The following is a 23,172-nucleotide window of genomic DNA, read 5'->3' on the forward strand; positions in this document are numbered from 1 at the left end:
GACTATTTAGTAGGGCGAGCCATCCGTCTGGTCACCGGCAGACACGATTTACATTAGCTGGAAGTCCTGGTTAGCAGCAGACGCAAACGATTAGAGATTTCTAATAGCATGGCAGACAACAGAGAACAGTAGCGGAGCCTGTAGTAAATCTGTTATCCATTTCTAAGAAATCAGTGTGAATGTAAATCTGATCGGGAGATTAACAATAGAGGGTGTGGGGATGGCCGCCTCTGGGCGAACACTGCATGAGGGGCCCAAAAGGTCCCCCTGCCCCCTAGGAGTCGATCAGACTATTATTATAAGATGTCGGACTATTAAAAGGATCACCTATCGATCCCCAAAAAAAGAAAAATCGCCTGGACTCTCAAAATGGTTGGCAAATGTCCCGGATGAATAGCCCCAAAATTTCTGGGGAAGAAGCAAATCTAGAAAGTCTCTTTAGTGGAGACGGGGACGTAAAAGAGGGATATAGAAGTGTGACCTGAAAATGGGGGTCGTATGTGGAAGCAATTATCGACAACGCACTTTGTGATCGACTCCGACCACAACCTGGGCATCACGGTGGCGCAGTGGTTAGCACAGCAGCCTTGCAGCACTGGGGTCCTGGGTTCGAATCCCACCCAGGACAACATCTGCAAAGAGTTTGTATGTTCTCTCCGTGTTTGCGTGGGTTTCCTCCGGGCACTCCGGTTTCCTCCCACATTCCAAAGACATACTGATAGGGAATCTAGATTGTGAGCCCCATCGGGGACAGTGATGATAATGTGTGCAAAACTGTAAAGCGCTGCGGAATATGTTAGCGCTATATAAAGATTATTATTATTAACCTGAAGAAAGTTGTCAGGTATCCTTCATCATCAGTGCGGTTCCAACCTCTGGGACCACCGTCAATCCTGAGAATGATGGTTTTTCGGGACTAATTTTGTCCTCTTCATTGTTTTTATTCCCTGTACGTTGGCACCCTGACCATGCAGGAGTACCGCAACCAGCCCACTGGCTTAAACAGAGCTGTGCTGCAGTTCCCCTGCACAGTGGTTGGTTGTGGTGCCAATGTACATGGAAATACCGTATACGGAACCAAAGTGCAAAATAGACACCAAGACCCTTCAATTCTCCCCAAAGTTACACCATGTGGTGGCATATCCTTAATGGATTCTTCTCATGACTTATCTTCAGGAGCACACCGCTCCCTAGGCTGCCATCTTCCCCGTTGGTGAAGGGAGCGGTGTGCTCCTGATTTCCTGACAGTTCAGGCCAGCAGCATCGTTACGTTGCTCTCCTCTGCTCGCCATGAAGTATTGGAAGCACAGAGGGTCTGAATCTGGCCAGGATCGGGAGCTAAGCGTGTGCTCCATCGATCCCAGACAGTCTCAGAGCCGAACCTGCAAGCTCAATAGGAAAGAGCTTGTAAGCACTGCGCATGTTCTGCCAGATTTTACATTGGTGTCCAGGAGTTATCTTCTTAATATGACAACCAGTATTGGTCACATAGGGGCAGTGACTCCGTTTTTTAGGACTCATGAAAGGCAGATCATCAAGATGTCATCCGACGATGCAGAAACTAGTAAGTAGAGGCGGCCACATTGGTCGCCACCTTAATAGAAGTTTTAACAAGAAGTGGACGACTCAGTTCTTCCATGGAGTCATGGTGTGAGAGTTCTGGTCCTCCGCCCCGATGATTACATAATGCTGGAGGACGATCTCATGGCTACAATGGGGCTGTTCTCTCTGGCCGGTGATGAGGACGGAAGACATGATGTCAGCCTGTGTAGTCAGCAATGAAACCCAATGGACCGTGAAGGCGAGGCACCACCATGGACCTCCCATGTCATCATGGCGTCCACCCACTGGGATAAGAAGTCCAGAAAGGGTCCTGCCCTCCTCCCATGACCACTAATCTAGGTCACCAGGGTTGGGAAGCTCATGAACAAAATATTAGGTGGGGGTCCCGATCATTCCTCTGGGACCCAGACCCCACCGGACTCCCCGAAGCAGCCATATTTGAGAGGGGTTGGCATCCATGTGTCCGGCTCTCTCCATCAGAGTCAATAGGAAATATGGAGACTCCACGTTTCCTCACGTCTGGATAGTTTCACCCATTAAGGACAGAGGATGGTAAAAGCCCACTTATCTAGGAGGTTCTGCAGCAGCTGGGATTATTTCCCTTGAAGCAGACTCCATCATGTATTCAAAGATCTAACTATAAATGATAATGAGAAAGAGCCTGTCAACAGCAGCATGCTGATGGTTTCCAGGTCTTAATCCTTTAAAACGCACCATTGTGTCAGTAATGGCAGCCACAGGGTTTCTCATATAAGAGCAGCAGCCGTGTCCCCCACAACTATAGTGTAACCACAGACATAGGCAGAGCTCCTGCAGAACAAGCCCCATAACTGCAGTCATACAGCCGCTACTACAATGTGCAAGGTGCCCCATAACAATATCAGCTGCATCCGATAGTGATGGGCATAATGGTGCTAATAATAACAAGTCCAGAGTGTCCCCTAAATACGGTCACAGTGCCCCCATAATAACAGCATCCAGAGCTCCATACCTAACATCATAGTGCCCCCATAATAACATGTACAGTGCCCCTAAATACAGTCACAGTGCCCCCATAATAACATGTACAGTGCCCCTAAATACAGTCACAGTGCCCCCATAATAGCAACATGTACAGTGCCCCCCATAATAACAGCATCCACAGAGCCCCATAACTAACATCATAGTGCCCCCATAATAGCAACATGTAAAGTGCCCCCCATAATAACAGCATTCACAGAGCTCCATAACTAACATCATAGTGCCCCCATAATAGCAACATGTACAGTGCCCCCCATAATAACAGCATCCACAGAGCTCCATAACTAACATCATAGTGCCCCCATAATGGCAACGTGTATAGTGCCCCCATAATAACAGCATCCACAGAGCCCCATAACTACAGTCACAGTACCCCCATAATAACATGTACAGTGCCCCTAAATACAGTCACAGTGCCCCCATAATAGCAACATGTACAGTGCCCCCCATAATAACAGCATCCACAGAGCCCCATAACTAACATCATAGTGCCCCCATAATAGCAACATGTAAAGTGCCCCCCATAATAACAGCATTCACAGAGCTCCATAACTAACATCATAGTGCCCCCATAATAGCAACATGTACAGTGCCCCCCATAATAACAGCATCCACAGAGCTCCATAACTAACATCATAGTGCCCCCATAATGGCAACGTGTATAGTGCCCCCATAATAACAGCATCCACAGAGCCCCATAACTACAGTCACAGTACCCCCATAATAACATGTACAGTGCCCCTAAATACAGTCACAGTGCCCCCATAACAACAGCATCCACAGAGCTCCATAACTAACATCATAGTGCCCTCATAAGGGCAACGTGTACAGTGCCCCCATAATAACAGCATCCACAAATACAAGACAAAAAAAAACAAATGTGACAAAAAAAAACACAACAGATGAATCAGCCAAGTATTTTGGTCTTTTAAATCTGGAGCAAAAAGTAACATGATCCGTTAAAATGTCGCACGCAACTCTGACATTTGGGCAAAAACTTCAAAACTTTTTTTTTTTTTTTTTTTTAAAGTAGCAATTGATGATTTGGCGGCAAATATTTGGAAAACGCAAACCTTACACCCAACAAATAAAGAAAAAGGCGAACGCAAATAAAACCGACGAAAAAGGTGAGAAGCAAAAGATGAATTTGTGCAAATGGAAAAAAGACAAAAACACAGAAGACGTCAGAATCTGTCACTACCCGGGCGGCGGACAAGTGAGTGAGGAGGTGGTTCGGGTTTACCTCTCTATAAAGTCATGTGACCGCCAAATACTGACCGCGGGAGAGAAAAAAAGAAGATTTCTACTCAAATCAGAATTTCTCGATTTCTACCTGTTATTATTTACAAATATAAAAATCCACAAATGTAAAGAAAATAACGAGACGGCAACGGAGATGTAAGGAGCAGCCGAGATACAGGAACACGAGAGACAACGATCACCTGTCACATGGGGGAGAACCACAAGTCACAGAAGACCCTGACTTACAAGTGGTGATACATATGACATTTCTGTACCCCCAGTGTCAGTGTCATTATCCTGTACCCCCAGTGTCAGTGTCATTATCCTGTACCTCCAGTGTCAGTGTCATTATCCTGTACCCCCAGTGTCAGTGTCATTATCCTGTACCCCGAGTGTCAGTGTCATTATCCTGTACCCCCAGTGTCAGTGTCATTATCCTGTACCCCCAGTGTCAGTGTCATTATCCTGTACCCCCAGTGTCAGTGTCATTATCCTGTACCCCCAGTGTCAGTGTCATTATCCTGTACCCCGAGTGTCAGTGTCATTATCCTGTACCCCCAGTGTCAGCGTCATTATCCTGTACCCCGAGTGTCAGTGTCATTATCCTGTACCCCGAGTGTCAGTGTCATTATCCTGTACCCCCAGTGTCAGTGTCATTATCCTGTACCCCCAGTGTCAGTGTCATTATCCTGTACCCCGAGTGTCAGTGTCATTATCCTGTACCCCGAGTGTCCGTGTCATTATCCTGTACCCCCAGTGTCAGTGTCATTATCCTGTACCCCGAGTGTCAGTGTCATTATCCTGTACCCCGAGTGTCAGTGTCATTATCCTGTACCCCCAGTGTCAGCGTCATTATCCTGTACCCCGAGTGTCAGTGTCATTATCCTGTACCCCCAGTGTCAGTGTCATTATCCTGCACCCCCAGTGTCAGTGTCATTATCCTGTACCCCGAGTGTCAGTGTCATTATCCTGTACCCCGAGTGTCAGTGTCATTATCCTGTACCCCCAGTGTCAGTGTCATTATCCTGTACCTCCAGTGTCAGTGTCATTATCCTGTACCCCCAGTGTCAGTGTCATTATCCTGTACCCCCAGTGTCAGTGTCATTATCCTGTACCCCCAGTGTCAGTGTCATTATCCTGTACCCCAGTGTCAGTGTCATTATCGTGTACCCCCAGTGTCAGTGTCTTTATCCTTTACCCCCAGTGTCAGTGTCATTATCCTGTACCCCCAGTGTCAGTGTCATTATCCTGTACCCCCAGTGTCAGTGTCATTATCCTGTACCCCCAGTGTCAGTGTCATTATCGTGTACCCCCAGTGTCAGTGTCTTTATCCTTTACCCCCAGTGTCAGTGTCATTATCCTGTACCCCCAGTGTCAGTGTCATTATCCTGTACCCCGAGTGTCAGTGTCATTATCCTGTACCCCGAGTGTCAGTGTCATTATCCTGTACCTCCAGTGTCAGTGTCATTATCCTGTACCCCCAGTGTCAGTGTCATTATCCTGTACCCCCAGTGTCAGTGTCATTATCCTGCACCCCCAGTGTCAGTGTCATTATCCTGTACCCCCAGTGTCAGTGTCATTATCCTGTACCCCCAGTGTCAGTGTCATTATCCTGTACCCCCAGTGTCAGTGTCATTATCCTGTACCCCCAGTGTCAGTGTCATTATCCTGTACCCCCAGTGTCAGTGTCATTATCCTGTACCCCGAGTGTCAGTGTCATTATCCTTTACCCCCAGTGTCAGTGTCATTATCCTGTACCCCCAGTGTCAGTGTCATTATCCTGTACCCCCAGTGTCAGTGTCATTATCCTGTACCCCGAGTGTCAGTGTCATTATCCTGTACCCCCAGTGTCAGTGTCATTATCCTGTACCTCCAGTGTCAGTGTCATTATCCTGTACCCCCAGTGTCAGTGTCATTATCGTGTACCCCCAGTGTCAGTGTCTTTATCCTTTACCCCCAGTGTCAGTGTCATTATCCTGTACCCCCAGTGTCAGTGTCATTATCCTGTACCCCCAGTGTCAGTGCCATTATCCTGTACCTCCAGTGTCAGTGTCATTATCCTGTACCCCCAGTGTCAGTGTCATTATCCTGTACCCCCAGTGTCAGTGTCATTATCCTGTACCCCGAGTGTCAGTGTCATTATCCTGTACCCCCAGTGTCAGCGTCATTATCCTGTACCCCGAGTGTCAGTGTCATTATCCTGTACCCCGAGTGTCAGTGTCATTATCCTGTACCCCCAGTGTCAGTGTCATTATCCTGTACCCCCAGTGTCAGTGTCATTATCCTGTACCCCGAGTGTCAGTGTCATTATCCTGTACCCCGAGTGTCCGTGTCATTATCCTGTACCCCCAGTGTCAGTGTCATTATCCTGTACCCCGAGTGTCAGTGTCATTATCCTGTACCCCGAGTGTCAGTGTCATTATCCTGTACCCCCAGTGTCAGCGTCATTATCCTGTACCCCGAGTGTCAGTGTCATTATCCTGTACCCCCAGTGTCAGTGTCATTATCCTGCACCCCCAGTGTCAGTGTCATTATCCTGTACCCCGAGTGTCAGTGTCATTATCCTGTACCCCGAGTGTCAGTGTCATTATCCTGTACCCCCAGTGTCAGTGTCATTATCCTGTACCTCCAGTGTCAGTGTCATTATCCTGTACCCCCAGTGTCAGTGTCATTATCCTGTACCCCCAGTGTCAGTGTCATTATCCTGTACCCCCAGTGTCAGTGTCATTATCCTGTACCCCAGTGTCAGTGTCATTATCGTGTACCCCCAGTGTCAGTGTCTTTATCCTTTACCCCCAGTGTCAGTGTCATTATCCTGTACCCCCAGTGTCAGTGTCATTATCCTGTACCCCCAGTGTCAGTGTCATTATCCTGTACCCCCAGTGTCAGTGTCATTATCGTGTACCCCCAGTGTCAGTGTCTTTATCCTTTACCCCCAGTGTCAGTGTCATTATCCTGTACCCCCAGTGTCAGTGTCATTATCCTGTACCCCGAGTGTCAGTGTCATTATCCTGTACCCCGAGTGTCAGTGTCATTATCCTGTACCTCCAGTGTCAGTGTCATTATCCTGTACCCCCAGTGTCAGTGTCATTATCCTGTACCCCCAGTGTCAGTGTCATTATCCTGCACCCCCAGTGTCAGTGTCATTATCCTGTACCCCCAGTGTCAGTGTCATTATCCTGTACCCCCAGTGTCAGTGTCATTATCCTGTACCCCCAGTGTCAGTGTCATTATCCTGTACCCCCAGTGTCAGTGTCATTATCCTGTACCCCCAGTGTCAGTGTCATTATCCTGTACCCCGAGTGTCAGTGTCATTATCCTTTACCCCCAGTGTCAGTGTCATTATCCTGTACCCCCAGTGTCAGTGTCATTATCCTGTACCCCCAGTGTCAGTGTCATTATCCTGTACCCCGAGTGTCAGTGTCATTATCCTGTACCCCCAGTGTCAGTGTCATTATCCTGTACCTCCAGTGTCAGTGTCATTATCCTGTACCCCCAGTGTCAGTGTCATTATCGTGTACCCCCAGTGTCAGTGTCTTTATCCTTTACCCCCAGTGTCAGTGTCATTATCCTGTACCCCCAGTGTCAGTGTCATTATCCTGTACCCCCAGTGTCAGTGCCATTATCCTGTACCTCCAGTGTCAGTGTCATTATCCTGTACCCCCAGTGTCAGTGTCATTATCCTGTACCCCGAGTGTCAGTGTCATTATCCTGTACCCCAGTGTCAGTGTCATTATCGTGTACCCCCAGTGTCAGTGTCTTTATCCTTTACCCCCAGTGTCAGTGTCATTATCCTGTACCCCCAGTGTCAGTGTCATTATCCTGTACCCCCAGTGTCAGTGTCATTATCCTGTACCCCCAGTGTCAGTGTCATTATCCTGTACCCCCAGTGTCAGTGTCATTATCCTGTACCCCCAGTGTCAGTGTCATTATCCTGTACCCCCAGTGTCAGTGTCATTATCCTGTACCTCCAGTGTCAGTGTCATTATCCTGTACCCCCAGTGTCAGTGTCATTATCGTGTACCCCCAGTGTCAGTGTCTTTATCCTTTACCCCCAGTGTCAGTGTCATTATCCTGTACCCCCAGTGTCAGTGTCATTATCCTGTACCCCAGTGTCAGTGTCATTATCCTGTACCCCCAGTGTCAGTGTCATTATCCTGTACCCCCAGTGTCAGTGTCATTATCCTGTACCCCCAGTGTCAGTGTCATTATCCTGTACCCCCAGTGTCAGTGTCATTATCCTGTACCCCCAGTGTCAGTGTCATTATCCTGTACCTCCAGTGTCAGTGTCATTATCCTGTACCCCCAGTGTCAGTGTCATTATCCTGTACCCCAGTGTCAGTGTCATTATCCTGTACCCCCAGTGTCAGTGTCATTATCCTGTACCCCCAGTGTCAGTGTCATTATCCTGTACCCCCAGTGTCAGTGTCATTATCCTGTACCCCCAGTGTCAGTGTCTTTATCCTTTACCCCCAGTGTCAGTGTCATTATCCTGTACCCCCAGTGTCAGTGTCATTATCCTGTACCCCCAGTGTCAGTGTCATTATCCTGTACCCCAGTGTCAGTGTCATTATCCTGTACCCCCAGTGTCAGTGTCATTATCCTGTACCCCCAGTGTCAGTGTCATTATCCTGTACCTCCAGTGTCAGTGTCATTATCCTGTACCCCAGTGTCAGTGTCATTATCCTGTACCCCCAGTGTCAGTGTCATTATCCTATACCCCGAGTGTCAGTGTCATTATCCTGTACCTCCAGTGTCAGTGTCATTATCCTGTACCTCCAGTGTCAGTGTCATTATCCTGTACCTCCAGTGTCAGTGTCATTATCCTGTACCTCCAGTGTCAGTGTCATTATCCTGTACCTCCAGTGTCAGTGTCATTATCCTGTACCTCCAGTGTCAGTGTCATTATCCTGTACCCCCAGTGTCAGTGTCATTATCGTGTACCCCCAGTGTCAGTGTCTTTATCCTTTACCCCCAGTGTCAGTGTCATTATCCTGTACCCCCAGTGTCAGTGTCATTATCCTGTACCCCCAGTGTCAGTGTCATTATCCTGTACCCCAGTGTCAGTGTCATTATCCTGTACCCCCAGTGTCAGTGTCATTATCCTGTACCCCCAGTGTCAGTGTCATTATCCTGTACCCCCAGTGTCAGTGTCATTATCCTGTACCCCCAGTGTCAGTGTCATTATCCTGTACCCCCAGTGTCAGTGTCATTATCCTGTACCCCCAGTGTCAGTGTCATTATCCTGTACCCCAGTGTCAGTGTCATTATCCTGTACCCCCAGTGTCAGTGTCATTATCCTGTACCCCCAGTGTCAGTGTCATTATCCTGTACCTCCAGTGTCAGTGTCATTATCCTGTACCTCCAGTGTCAGTGTCATTATCCTGTACCTCCAGTGTCAGTGTCATTATCCTGTACCCCCAGTGTCAGTGTCATTATCCTGTACCCCCAGTGTCAGTGTCATTATCCTGTACCCCCAGTGTCAGTGTCATTATCCTGTACCCCGAGTGTCAGTGTCATTATCCTGTACCCCCAGTGTCAGTGTCATTATCCTGTACCTCCAGTGTCAGTGTCATTATCCTGTACCCCCAGTGTCAGTGTCATTATCCTTTACCCCCAGTGTCAGTGTCATTATCCTGTACCCCCAGTGTCAGTGTCATTATCCTGTACCTCCAGTGTCAGTGTCATTATCCTGTACCCCCAGTGTCAGTGTCATTATCGTGTACCCCCAGTGTCAGTGTCTTTATCCTTTACCCCCAGTGTCAGTGTCATTATCCTGTACCCCCAGTGTCAGTGTCATTATCCTGTACCCCCAGTGTCAGTGTCATTATCCTGTACCCCCAGTGTCAGTGCCATTATCCTGTACCTCCAGTGTCAGTGTCATTATCCTGTACCCCCAGTGTCAGTGTCATTATCCTGTACCCCGAGTGTCAGTGTCATTATCCTGTACCCCAGTGTCAGTGTCATTATCCTGTACCTCCAGTGTCAGTGTCATTATCGTGTACCCCCAGTGTCAGTGTCATTATCCTGTACCCCCAGTGTCAGTGTCATTATCCTGTACCCCCAGTGTCAGTGTCATTATCCTGTACCCCCAGTGTCAGTGTCATTATCCTGTACCCCCAGTGTCAGTGTCATTATCCTGTACCCCGAGTGTCAGTGTCATTATCCTGTACCCCAGTGTCAGTGTCATTATCGTGTACCCCCAGTGTCAGTGTCTTTATCCTTTACCCCCAGTGTCAGTGTCATTATCCTGTACCCCCAGTGTCAGTGTCATTATCCTGTACCCCCAGTGTCAGTGTCATTATCCTGTACCCCCAGTGTCAGTGTCATTATCCTGTACCCCCAGTGTCAGTGTCATTATCCTGTACCCCCAGTGTCAGTGTCATTATCCTGTACCCCCAGTGTCAGTGTCATTATCCTGTACCTCCAGTGTCAGTGTCATTATCCTGTACCCCCAGTGTCAGTGTCATTATCGTGTACCCCCAGTGTCAGTGTCTTTATCCTTTACCCCCAGTGTCAGTGTCATTATCCTGTACCCCCAGTGTCAGTGTCATTATCCTGTACCCCAGTGTCAGTGTCATTATCCTGTACCCCCAGTGTCAGTGTCATTATCCTGTACCCCCAGTGTCAGTGTCATTATCCTGTACCCCCAGTGTCAGTGTCATTATCCTGTACCCCCAGTGTCAGTGTCATTATCCTGTACCCCGAGTGTTAGTGTCATTATCCTGTACCCCCAGTGTCAGTGTCATTATCCTGTACCCCCAGTGTCAGTGTCATTATCCTGTACCCCCAGTGTCAGTGTCATTATCCTGTACCTCCAGTGTCAGTGTCATTATCCTGTACCTCCAGTGTCAGTGTCATTATCCTGTACCCCCAGTGTCAGTGTCATTATCCTGTACCCCCAGTGTCAGTGTCATTATCCTGTACCTCCAGTGTCAGTGTCATTATCCTGTACCTCCAGTGTCAGTGTCATTATCCTGTACCCCCAGTGTCAGTGTCATTATCCTGTACCCCCAGTGTCAGTGTCATTATCCTGTACCTCCAGTGTCAGTGTCATTATCCTGTACCTCCAGTGTCAGTGTCATTATCCTGTACCTCCAGTGTCAGTGTCATTATCCTGTACCCCCAGTGTCAGTGTCATTATCCTGTACCCCCAGTGTCAGTGTCATTATCCTGTACCCCCAGTGTCAGTGTCATTATCCTGTACCTCCAGTGTCAGTGTCATTATCCTGTACCTCCAGTGTCAGTGTCATTATCCTGTACCCCCAGTGTCAGTGTCATTATCGTGTACCCCCAGTGTCAGTGTCTTTATCCTTTACCCCCAGTGTCAGTGTCTTTATCCTTTACCCCCAGTGTCAGTGTCATTATCCTGTACCCCCAGTGTCAGTGTCATTATCCTGTACCTCCAGTGTCAGTGTCATTATCCTGTACCTCCAGTGTCAGTGTCATTATCCTGTACCCCCAGTGTCAGTGTCATTATCGTGTACCCCCAGTGTCAGTGTCTTTATCCTTTACCCCCAGTGTCAGTGTCATTATCCTGTACCCCCAGTGTCAGTGTCATTATCCTGTACCCCCAGTGTCAGTGTCATTATCCTGTACCCCAGTGTCAGTGTCATTATCCTGTACCCCCAGTGTCAGTGTCATTATCCTGTACCCCCAGTGTCAGTGTCATTATCCTGTACCTCCAGTGTCAGTGTCATTATCCTGTACCCCCAGTGTCAGTGTCATTATCCTGTACCCCGAGTGTCAGTGTCATTATCCTGTACCCCCAGTGTCAGTGTCATTATCCTGTACCTCCAGTGTCAGTGTCATTATCCTGTACCCCCAGTGTCAGTGTCATTATCCTTTACCCCCAGTGTCAGTGTCATTATCCTGTACCCCCAGTGTCAGTGTCATTATCCTGTACCTCCAGTGTCAGTGTCATTATCCTGTACCCCCAGTGTCAGTGTCATTATCCTGCACCCCCAGTGTCAGTGTCATTATCCTGTACCCCGAGTGTCAGTGTCATTATCCTGTACCCCCAGTGTCAGTGTCATTATCCTGTACCCCCAGTGTCAGTGTCATTATCCTGTACCCCCAGTGTCAGTGTCATTATCCTGTACCCCCAGTGTCAGTGTCATTATCCTGTACCCCCAGTGTCAGTGTCATTATCCTGTACCCCCAGTGTCAGTGTCATTATCCTGTACCCCGAGTGTCAGTGTCATTATCGTGTACCCCCAGTGTCAGTGTCTTTATCCTTTACCCCCAGTGTCAGTGTCATTATCCTGTACCCCCAGTGTCAGTGTCATTATCCTGTACCCCCAGTGTCAGTGCCATTATCCTGTACCTCCAGTGTCAGTGTCATTATCCTGTACCCCCAGTGTCAGTGTCATTATCCTGTACCCCGAGTGTCAGTGTCATTATCCTGTACCCCAGTGTCAGTGTCATTATCCTGTACCCCCAGTGTCAGTGTCATTATCCTGTACCCCGAGTGTCAGTGTCATTATCCTGTACCTCCAGTGTCAGTGTCATTATCCTGTACCCCCAGTGTCAGTGTCATTATCCTGTACCCCGAGTGTCAGTGTCATTATCCTGTACCCCAGTGTCAGTGTCATTATCCTGTACCCCCAGTGTCAGTGTCATTATCCTGTACCCCCAGTGTCAGTGTCATTATCCTGTACCCCCAGTGTCAGTGTCATTATCCTGTACCCCCAGTGTCAGTGTCATTATCCTGTACCCCCAGTGTCAGTGTCATTATCCTGTACCCCCAGTGTCAGTGTCATTATCCTGTACCCCCAGTGTCAGTGTCATTATCCTGTACCCCCAGTGTCAGTGTCATTATCCTGTACCCCCAGTGTCAGTGTCATTATCCTGTACCCCCAGTGTCAGTGTCATTATCCTGTACCCCCAGTGTCAGTGTCATTATCCTGTACCTCCAGTGTCAGTGTCATTATCCTGTACCCCCAGTGTCAGTGTCATTATCCTGTACCCCAGTGTCAGTGTCATTATCCTGTACCCCCAGTGTCAGTGTCATTATCCTGTACCCCCAGTGTCAGTGTCATTATCCTGTACCCCGAGTGTCAGTGTCATTATCCTGTACCCCCAGTGTCAGTGTCATTATCCTGTACCCCCAGTGTCAGTGTCATTATCCTGTACCCCCAGTGTCAGTGTCATTATCCTGTACCCCAGTGTCAGTGTCATTATCCTGTACCCCCAGTGTCAGTGTCATTATCCTGTACCCCCAGTGTCAGTGTCATTATCCTGTACCCCCAGTGTCAGTGTCATTATCCTGTACCCCCAGTGTCAGTGTCATTATCCTGTACCCCCAGTGTCAGTGTCATTATCCTGTACCCCCAGTGTCAGTGTCATTATCCTGTACCCCCAGTGTCAGTGTCATTATCCTGTACCCCCAGTGTCAGTGTCATTATCCTGTACCCCCAGTGTCAGTGTCATTATCCTGTACCCCCAGTGTCAGTGTCATTATCCTGTACCTCCAGTGTCAGTGTCATTATCCTGTACCCCCAGTGTCAGTGTCATTATCCTGTACCCCAGTGTCAGTGTCATTATCCTGTACCCCCAGTGTCAGTGTCATTATCCTGTACCCCCAGTGTCAGTGTCATTATCCTGTACCCCGAGTGTCAGTGTCATTATCCTGTACCCCCAGTGTCAGTGTCATTATCCTGTACCCCCAGTGTCAGTGTCATTATCCTGTACCCCCAGTGTCAGTGTCATTATCCTGTACCCCAGTGTCAGTGTCATTATCCTGTACCCCCAGTGTCAGTGTCATTATCCTGTACCCCCAGTGTCAGTGTCATTATCCTGTACCCCCAGTGTCAGTGTCATTATCCTGTACCCCCAGTGTCAGTGTCATTATCCTGTACCCCAGTGTCAGTGTCATTATCCTGTACCCCCAGTGTCAGTGTCATTATCCTGTACCCCCAGTGTCAGTGTCATTATCCTGTACCCCCAGTGTCAGTGTCATTATCCTGTACCCCCAGTGTCAGTGTCATTATCCTGTACCCCGAGTGTCAGTGTCATTATCCTGTACCCCCAGTGTCAGTGTCATTATCCTTTACCCCCAGTGTCAGTGTCATTATCCTGTACCCCCAGTGTCAGTGTCATTATCCTGTACCCCCAGTGTCAGTGTCATTATCCTGTACCCCCAGTGTCAGTGTCATTATCCTGTACCCCAGTGTCAGTGTCATTATCCTGTACCCCCAGTGTCAGTGTCATTATCCTGTACCCCCAGTGTCAGTGTCATTATCCTGTACCCCCAGTGTCAGTGTCATTATCCTGTACCCCCAGTGTCAGTGTCATTATCCTGTACCCCCAGTGTCAGTGTCATTATCCTGTACCTCCAGTGTCAGTGTCATTATCCTGTACCTCCAGTGTCAGTGTCATTATCCTGTACCCCCAGTGTCAGTGTCATTATCCTGTACCCCCAGTGTCAGTGTCATTATCCTGTACCTCCAGTGTCAGTGTCATTATCCTGCACCCCCAGTGTCAGTGTCATTATCCTGTACCCCCAGTGTCAGTGTCATTATCCTGTACCCCCAGTGTCAGTGTCATTATCCTGTACCTCCAGTGTCAGTGTCATTATCCTGTACCCCCAGTGTCAGTGTCATTATCCTGTACCCCCAGTGTCAGTGTCATTATCCTGTACCCCCAGTGTCAGTGTCATTATCCTGTACCTCCAGTGTCAGTGTCATTATCCTGTACCCCGAGTGTCAGCAGTCCGGTCGCACCAGTGACGGCAGGAGCCCAGTGCGGACCCCTGAGCCTGCAGGTCTGTACCTCCATTTCCTCTGTCACAGGAGGGGTCCGGGCTCCGCTGCCCCCAGAATCTTCCAGGACCCCGGTTGCGCCGCGGACTTCACTTCTTGTAATTTCCGTCACTTCGCTGCTGCGTCCCGGGGCTGCGAGATACAAGAGCGGGGACCCTGCCCAAAAGAGCGAAATCTGGAGGAGAGGGCAGGAAGGAGGGAGGGGAAGAAGCCATCAGCGGATATATATAGACACAAATCTAAACAGATACCGAGAGCAAAGCGGAGCCCGGAGGGGCGAGAACAGCGCTGACCTGCCCATACATGGGGACAGCACGGGGGGCTCACAGCCAGCGCGCAGGACTGGGGGGGCGCACTACTGCCCCCAGCATCCACCTGCAGGTCCACCATACAGGACCGTTCTATAAACTGCGGGAGGTCATATGACATCACCAAAAAAAAGGAAAAAAAATGTCGCTAAGTCCAATGGAGGATATATCATGCTTTTCAAGAAAGTAGCAAAAAAAAAAGAAACTCTCCTATTAGTTTAACCTCTGAATGACCACCTCGTTTATGCTTCGCATTACTTTTTTTTTTTCATCTGGGGCAAATTTTGCATTCTTATTTTAATATTAAAAAAAACTTAATTTTTTTATTTCTTTTATTTTTCTTTTCGCTACTCAAATAATTTGAGATTTTGATAGTTCAAACTTTTATGGACACAGCTATATAACTTTATATAGATATATATATATATATATACTAGATTGTGGCCCGATTCTAATGCATCGGGTATTCTAGAATATGCATGTCCCCGTAGTATATGGACAATGATGATTCCAGAATTCGCGGCAGACTGTGCCCGTCGCTGATTGGTCGAGGCAACCTTTATGACATCATCGTCGCCATGGCAACCATTATGACATCATCGTCGCTGTGCCCGTTGCTGATTGGTTGAGGCCTGGCGGCCTCGACCAATCAGAGACGCGGGATGTCTACGTCCTTTATGACATCATCGTCGCTGTGCCCTTTGCTGATTGGTCGAGGCCTGGCGGCCTCGACCAGAGAGCCGGGATTTCCAGGACAGACAGACAGACAGACAGACGGAAAAACCCTTAGACAATTATATATATAGATATATATATATATATATATATTTTTTTTTGAGCCCATAAAATGGGGCTGATTTATTCTTAATTTTAAGCAATTTTATTTTTCATTATTTTTTTATTTTACTTTATTGTTTTTGTTTTTCATTCTAACTTTAGCTTCCGAAATCCATTACGAGCACTACTACAGTCCTCAGTAAGTCCTCGGCCAGACTCCCCCTATGGAAGCCATAAATATAGTCTTCACTTTCTTCCAAGTGAGTCTCCTTCCCCGTATCAAAGGCATGAGGAGGACATTCTACAGCAGTACTGATCAGTTTAGTTATGATTCCAGCTCAAGGTTTTAAAAAAATACCAGGAGCAGTAGCATACAGGGCATTATACAGAAGAACTGAGCAATGTAGATGTGAATCCAGCACTGAGTTGACATACAGTAGAATGGAGGACATTATACAGTAGTACTGAGCATTGCAGCTATGAATACAGCTTAGTGGTGAGATAAAACATTTACTAGAAAGCAGCAGCATGGAGAACATTATACAGCATTACTAAACAGTGTAGTTGCAAACACAGCACAGGGGTGAGTTTAAACACTTACTAGAAACAGAAGATGGATAGAGAACATTATACAGCAATGCTGTGCAGTGTCCGTGAATCCAGTTGAGATAAAACACATATTAGAAAGCAGCAGCATGGAGGACATTATGCAGCCGTACTGAACAGTGTAGCTGTGAATCTAGCACTGGGGTTAGTTAAAACACTTACTATAAAGTAGCAGTATGGAGGAAATTATACATCAGTACTGAATAGTGTAGCTATGAATCCAGCTCTGGGGTAAGATAAAACACTTACTAAAAAGCAGCGGAATTGTAGCTCTGAATCCAGCACAGGGGTGAGATAAGACACTTACTAGAAGTAACCGCAGCATAGAGAACATGATACAGCAATACTGTGCAGTGTGGCTGTGAATCAAGTTAAGGAGATATAATACTAGAAAGCAACAGCATGGAGGACATTATACAGCAGTACTGAACAGTGTAGCTATGAATCCAGCACTGGTTTTTAGATAAAACACTTACTACGAAGCAGCATGGACGACATTAGGCTGCCGTCACACTAGCAGTATTTGGTCAGTATTTTACATCAGTATCTGTAAGCCAAAACCAGGAGTGGGTGATAAATACAGAAGTGGTGCAGATGTTTCTATTATACTTTTCCTCTAATTGTTCCACTCCTGGTTTTGGCTACAAATACTGATGTAAAATACTGACCAAATACTGCTAGTGTGACGGCAGCCTTATACAGCAGTACTGAGAAGTGTAGCTGTGAATCCAGCGCACTGGTGAGATAAGACACTTTCTAGGAGCAGCAACAGCATAGAAAACATGATACAGCAATACTGTGCAGTGTGACTGTGAATCAAGTTCAGTGGCGAGATAAAACGTTTACTATAAAGCAGCAGCATGGAGGACATTATACAGCAGTACTGAATAGTGTAGCTGTGAATCCAGCACTGGGGTTAGAAACACTCACTACAAAGCAGCAGCATGAAGGACATCATACAGCAGTACAGAGCTAGGATTCTAGCATTGGGGTGAGCTAAAGCGTCTGGAGATATATTTCACCTGCACTGATACATTGTAGCAAACCATCAGGGCAGGAGAGATTGCTGCTGAGAGCCCTGAGGGTCTTTGCTTTGTATTCATGCAACATTACTGTCACAACTTGATTTAATCACGGCATTTAAAGGGTTAAAGGGAAGTTCTCTGCACATATAAGTAACGGTGTTTCTTTATAGGCGCTTGTCTCCCCCCCAAAAAAAAAATGATACCTTTTTTTAAAAAGATCGGATGTACCAGTCAGGAGAAATCTGGAGCAGAAATGATATGCAAATTAGGCTGGAAATGCACTGGGGGCGTGTCACTGCACTGAAAACTCTCCGTCAGACACGCCCCAGTGCACTTCCAGCCGGATTTGACTTATATTCCAGATTTCTCCTGACTGGCGCATCGGATTTCTATAAAACAGGTACCATTTCTATTGAGGGACCTTATTTAAAAACATGTGAACATGTTCCCTTTAATTGCCGTAGGATACAACTGTGCATGGCATCTTGGCACAATCGTATGGTGAAAGTGTAAAAAAAATTAAAAATGACTTTCTTCCCAAAAACAGCGCCACCCCGTCTACAGGTTGTGTCAGGTATTGCAGCTGTAGTGAAAGTAATGAGAAGAGCAGTAATGGTGATTACAATCTGCAGTTAGAGCCCACTCCCCTTAATTGCCGGAGGACCCCTTTAAGCTGAGAGGCGCAGCTACACAACAGTCATGGAGACCCTCATTGTGACACATTCCAGGCTGTTTGCCTAGGGCAGGAAACACCGGCCACGCAAGATGGAGGGCCGGGCAGTGCGGACCCTGCAGCATCTCACATAGGAGGTGACCTCACTGGAACAAGTGGTGAGGCGTCTTCAGTGGTCTCATCTGGGTGGAACAGAAATTACCTAAACTTTACAGGCACAAAAAAAACCATGACAAATAGCAATCTGCAGATTTTATGTTACTTTCTTACTGAAAAAGAAAGAAATAGTTAAAGGTGTCACTTTACTTTCTAAATGTTTTTGCAACTTTTCCTAAAGTTTTGCCGCTACAGATTTTTTAAGGCCCGCAAGTACGGACACACAAACACCCACTGTATTCAATGGTGGTGCGACCATGTCAGGACCATTTGTCCGTGTGAAAATCCCGGAGACGTGTCCGTTTTTATTTTCTATCCCTGTGTCATCAGCGTGACACGTACCGGCACCTGGGAACAAGCAGTACAGATCGTGCTGATCCCCGGCGCTGGCGGCTGAACGCAGCTCTCATCATTGTCACCTGGTCGTCCTGAGATCACAGCACCAACTGTGTACATCCTATGTAAAATAAAGAACTAAATATAAAAAATGTTGTGGGCTAATGCGTAATTTTCATAACCAGCAGAGGGAAAGCCCACAGCTGGGGACTGATGTTAATGATCTGGGACAAGGGACAATACCCCATAAGGTTCCCAGGCTATTAATATCAGTTCACTGCTGTCTGCTTAGCTTTTACTGGTGAATTTACAAGATGCAACCACCCAAGCTGAAAACCATATATATACTACTGGGAGAGACACACAGAGCTCACATCCAGCTTATATAACAGGGAGAGACACACAGACCTCACATCCAGCCTATATTACTGGGAGAGACACACAGACCTCACATCCAGCCTATATTACTGGGAGAGACACACAGACCTCAAATCCAGCCTATATTACTGGGAGCCACTCAGAGCTCACATCCAGCCTATACTATTGGGAGAGACACACAGAGCTCACATCCAGCCTATATTACTGGGAGAGACATACAGACCTCAAATCCAGCCTATATTACCAGGAGAGATACACAGACCTCACATCCAGTCTATATTACTGGGAGAGACTGTTATGAGAGGCAATTCAGTACCACAATGGACATAGCGGTCAGAGCACATACAGTGATCTGACAATAACCCAAAATCATAGAACGAGCTCTGAGACGTGGGAACTCTGCAGACCGCAATCCCTAATCCTCTCCAAACAACACTATAGGCAGTCGTGGATTGCGCCTAACTCTGCCTATGCAACTCGGCACAGCCTGAGAAACTAACTAGCCTGAAGATAGAAAATAAGCCTACCTTGCCTCAGAGAAATACCCCAAAGGAAAAGGCAGCCCCCCACATATAATGACTGTGAGTTAAGATGAAAAGACAAACGTAGAGATGAAATAGATTCAGCAAAGTGAGGCCCGACTTTCTTAACAGAGCGAGGATAGGAAAGATAACTTTGCGGTCTACACAAAACCCTAAAGAAAACCACGCAAAGGGGACAAAAAGACCCTCCGTACCGAACTAACGGCACGGAGGTACACCCTTTGCGTCCCAGAGCTTCCAGCAACAAATTAGACAAGCTGGACAGAAAAAATAGCAAACAAATAGCAAAGAAGAACTTAGCTATGCAGAGCAGCAGGCCACAGGAACGATCCAGGAGGAGACAAGTCCAATACTAGAACATTGACAGGAAGCCAGGATCAAAGCATTAGGTGGAGTTAAGTAGAGAAGCACCTAACGACCTCACCAGATCACCTGAGGGAGGAAACTCAGAAGCCGCAGTACCACTTTCCTCCACAAACGGAAGCTCCCAGAGAGAATCAGCTGAAGTACCACTTGTGACCACAGGAGGGAGCTCTGCCACGGAATTCACAACAGTACCCCCCCCTTGAGGAGGGGTCACCGAACCCTCACCAGAGCCCCCAGGCCGACCAGGATGAGCCACATGAAAGGCACGAACAAGATCGGGAGCATGGACATCAGAGGCAAAAACCCAGGAATTATCTTCCTGAGCATAACCCTTCCATTTAACCAGATACTGGAGTTTCCGTCTAGAAACACGAGAATCCAAAATCTTCTCCACAATATACTCCAATTCCCCCTCCACCAAAACCGGGGCAGGAGGGTCAACAGATGGAACCATAGGTGCCCCGTATCTCCGCAACAATGACCTATGGAATACGTTATGTATGGAAAAAGAATCTGGGAGGGTCAGACAAAAAGACACTGGATTAAGAACCTCAGAAATCCTATACGGACCAATGAAACGAGGTTTAAACTTAGGAGAGGAAACCTTCATAGGAATATGACGAGAAGATAACCAAACCAGATCCCCAACACGAAGTCGGGGACCCACACGGCGTCTGCGATTAGCGAAAAGTTGAGCCTTCTCCTGGGACAAGGTCAAATTGTCCACTACATGAGTCCAAATCTGCTGCAACCTGTCCACCACAGTATCCACACCAGGAACGTCCGAAGACTCAACCTGTCCTGAAGAGAAACGAGGATGGAACCCAGAATTGCAGAAAAATGGCGAAACCAAGGTAGCCGAGCTGGCCCGATTATTAAGGGCGAACTCAGCCAAAGGCAAAAAGGACACCCAGTCATCCTGATCGGCAGAAACAAAGCATCTCAGATATGTTTCCAAGGTCTGATTGGTTCGTTCGGTCTGGCCATTAGTCTGAGGATGGAAAGCCGAGGAAAAAGACAAGTCAATGCCCATCCTACCACAAAAGGCTCGCCAAAACCTCGAAACAAACTGGGAACCTCTGTCAGAAACGATATTCTCCGGAATGCCATGTAAACGAACCACATGCTGGAAGAACCATGGCACCAAATCAGAGGAGGAAGGCAATTTAGACAAGGGCACCAGATGGACCATCTTAGAAAAGCGATCACAGACCACCCAAATGACTGACATCTTTTGAGAAACGGGAAGATCTGAAATAAAATCCATAGAGATATGTGTCCAAGGCCTCTTCGGGACCGGCAAGGGCAAAAGCAACCCACTGGCACGAGAACAGCAGGGCTTAGCCCGAGCACAAATCCCACAGGACTGCACAAAAGCACGCACATCCCGCGACAGAGACGGCCACCAAAAGGATCTAGCCACTAACTCTCTGGTACCAAAGATTCCAGGATGACCAGCCAACACCGAACAATGAACCTCAGAGATAACTTTATTGGTCCACCTATCAGGGACAAACAGTCTCTCCGCTGGACAACGATCAGGTTTATTAGCCTGAAGTTTTTGCAGCACCCGCCGCAAATCAGGGGAGATAGCAGACACAATTACTCCTTCCTTGAGGATAGCCGCCGGCTCAGACAAACCCGAAGAGTCGGGCACAAAACTCCTAGACAGAGCATCCACTTTCACATTTTTAGAGCCCGGAAGGTACGAAATCACAAAGTCAAAACGGGCAAAAAACAGCGACCAACGAGCCTGTCTAGGATTCAACCGCTTAGCAGACTCGAGATAAGTCAAGTTCTTATGATCAGTCAATACCACCACGCGATGCTTAGCTCCTTCAAGCCAATGACGCCACTCCTCGAATGCCCACTTCATGGCCAGCAATTCTCGATTGCCCACATCATAATTTCGCTCAGCAGGCGAAAACTTCCTGGAAAAAAAAGCGCATGGTTTCATCACTGAGCAATCAGAACCTCTCTGCGACAAAACAGCCCCTGCTCCAATCTCAGAAGCATCAACCTCGACCTGGAACGGAAGAGAAACATCTGGTTGACACAACACAGGGGCAGAAGAAAAACGACGCTTCAACTCTTGAAAAGCTTCCACAGCAGCAGAAGACCAATTGACCACATCAGCACCCTTCTTGGTCAAATCGGTCAATGGTTTGGCAATACTAGAAAAATTGCAGATGAAGCGACGATAAAAATTAGCAAAGCCCAGGAACTTTTGCAGACTTTTCAGAGATGTCGGCTGAGTCCAATCATGGATGGCTTGGACCTTAACAGGATCCATCTCGATAGTAGAAGGGGAAAAGATGAACCCCAAAAATGAAACCTTCTGCACACCAAAGAGACACTTTGATCCCTTCACAAACAAAGAATTAGCACGCAGGACCTGAAAAACCGTTCTGACCTGCTTCACATGAGACTCCCAATCATCCGAGAAGATCAAAATGTCATCCAAGTATATAATCAGGAATCTATCCAGGTACTCTCGGAAGATGTCATGCATAAAGGACTGAAACACTGATGGAGCATTGGCAAGTCCGAATGGCATCACTAGATACTCAAAATGGCCCTCGGGCGTATTAAATGCAGTTTTCCATTCATCGCCTCGCCTGATTCGCACCAGATTATACGCACCACGAAGATCTATCTTGGTGAACCAACTAGCCCCCTTAATCCGAGCAAACAAATCAGATAACAATGGCAAGGGGTACTGAAATTTAACCGTGATCTTATTTAGAAGGCGGTAATCTATACAAGGTATCAGCGAACCATCCTTCTTGGCTACAAAAAAGAACCCTGCTCCTAATGGTGACGATGACGGGCGAATATGCCCCTTCTCCAGGGATTCCTTCACATAACTGCGCATAGCGGCGTGCTCAGGCACGGATAAATTAAACAGTCGACCTTTAGGGAATTTACTACCAGGAATCAAATTGATAGCACAATCACAATCCCTATGCGGAGGTAGGGTATCGGACTTGGGTTCATCAAATACATCCCGGTTAATCAGACAAGAACTCTGGAACCTCAGAAGGGGTGGATGACGAAATTGACAGAAATGGAACATCACCATGTACCCCCCGACAACCCCAGCTGGATACCGACATGGATTTCCAATCTAATACTGGATTATGGGCTTGTAGCCATGGCAACCCCAACACGACCACATCATGCAGATTATGCAACACCAGAAAGCGAATAACCTCCTGATGTGCAGGAGCCATGCACATGGTCAGCTGGGTCCAGTATTGAGGCTTATTCTTGGCCAAAGGCATAGCATCAATTCCTCTCAATGGAATAGGACACTGCAAGGGCTCCAAGAAAAACCCACAACGCTTAGCATACTCCAAGTCCATCAAATTCAGGGCAGCGCCTGAATCCACAAACGCCATGACAGAATACGATGAC

General features: G+C 47.5%; 1 protein-coding gene across 1 annotated transcript in view; it reads right to left on the bottom strand.

Annotated features, from left to right (window-relative positions):
* RCSD1 (RCSD domain containing 1) overlaps positions 1-14,725 on the bottom strand; it is a 74,549-nt gene extending 59,824 nt beyond the window's left edge. The window contains exon 1 of the mRNA XM_069760588.1: positions 14,599-14,725. Coding sequence (XP_069616689.1) covers positions 14,599-14,604 — 6 coding nt within the window. The 5' untranslated portion in view covers positions 14,605-14,725. The remainder of the gene's footprint in view (positions 1-14,598) is intronic.
* Positions 14,726-23,172: the final 8,447 nt, after the last annotated feature.

The sequence above is a fragment of the Ranitomeya imitator genome, chromosome 3 (genome assembly GCF_032444005.1).
Source record: "Ranitomeya imitator isolate aRanImi1 chromosome 3, aRanImi1.pri, whole genome shotgun sequence".
Lineage (NCBI taxonomy): Eukaryota > Metazoa > Chordata > Amphibia > Anura > Dendrobatidae > Ranitomeya > Ranitomeya imitator.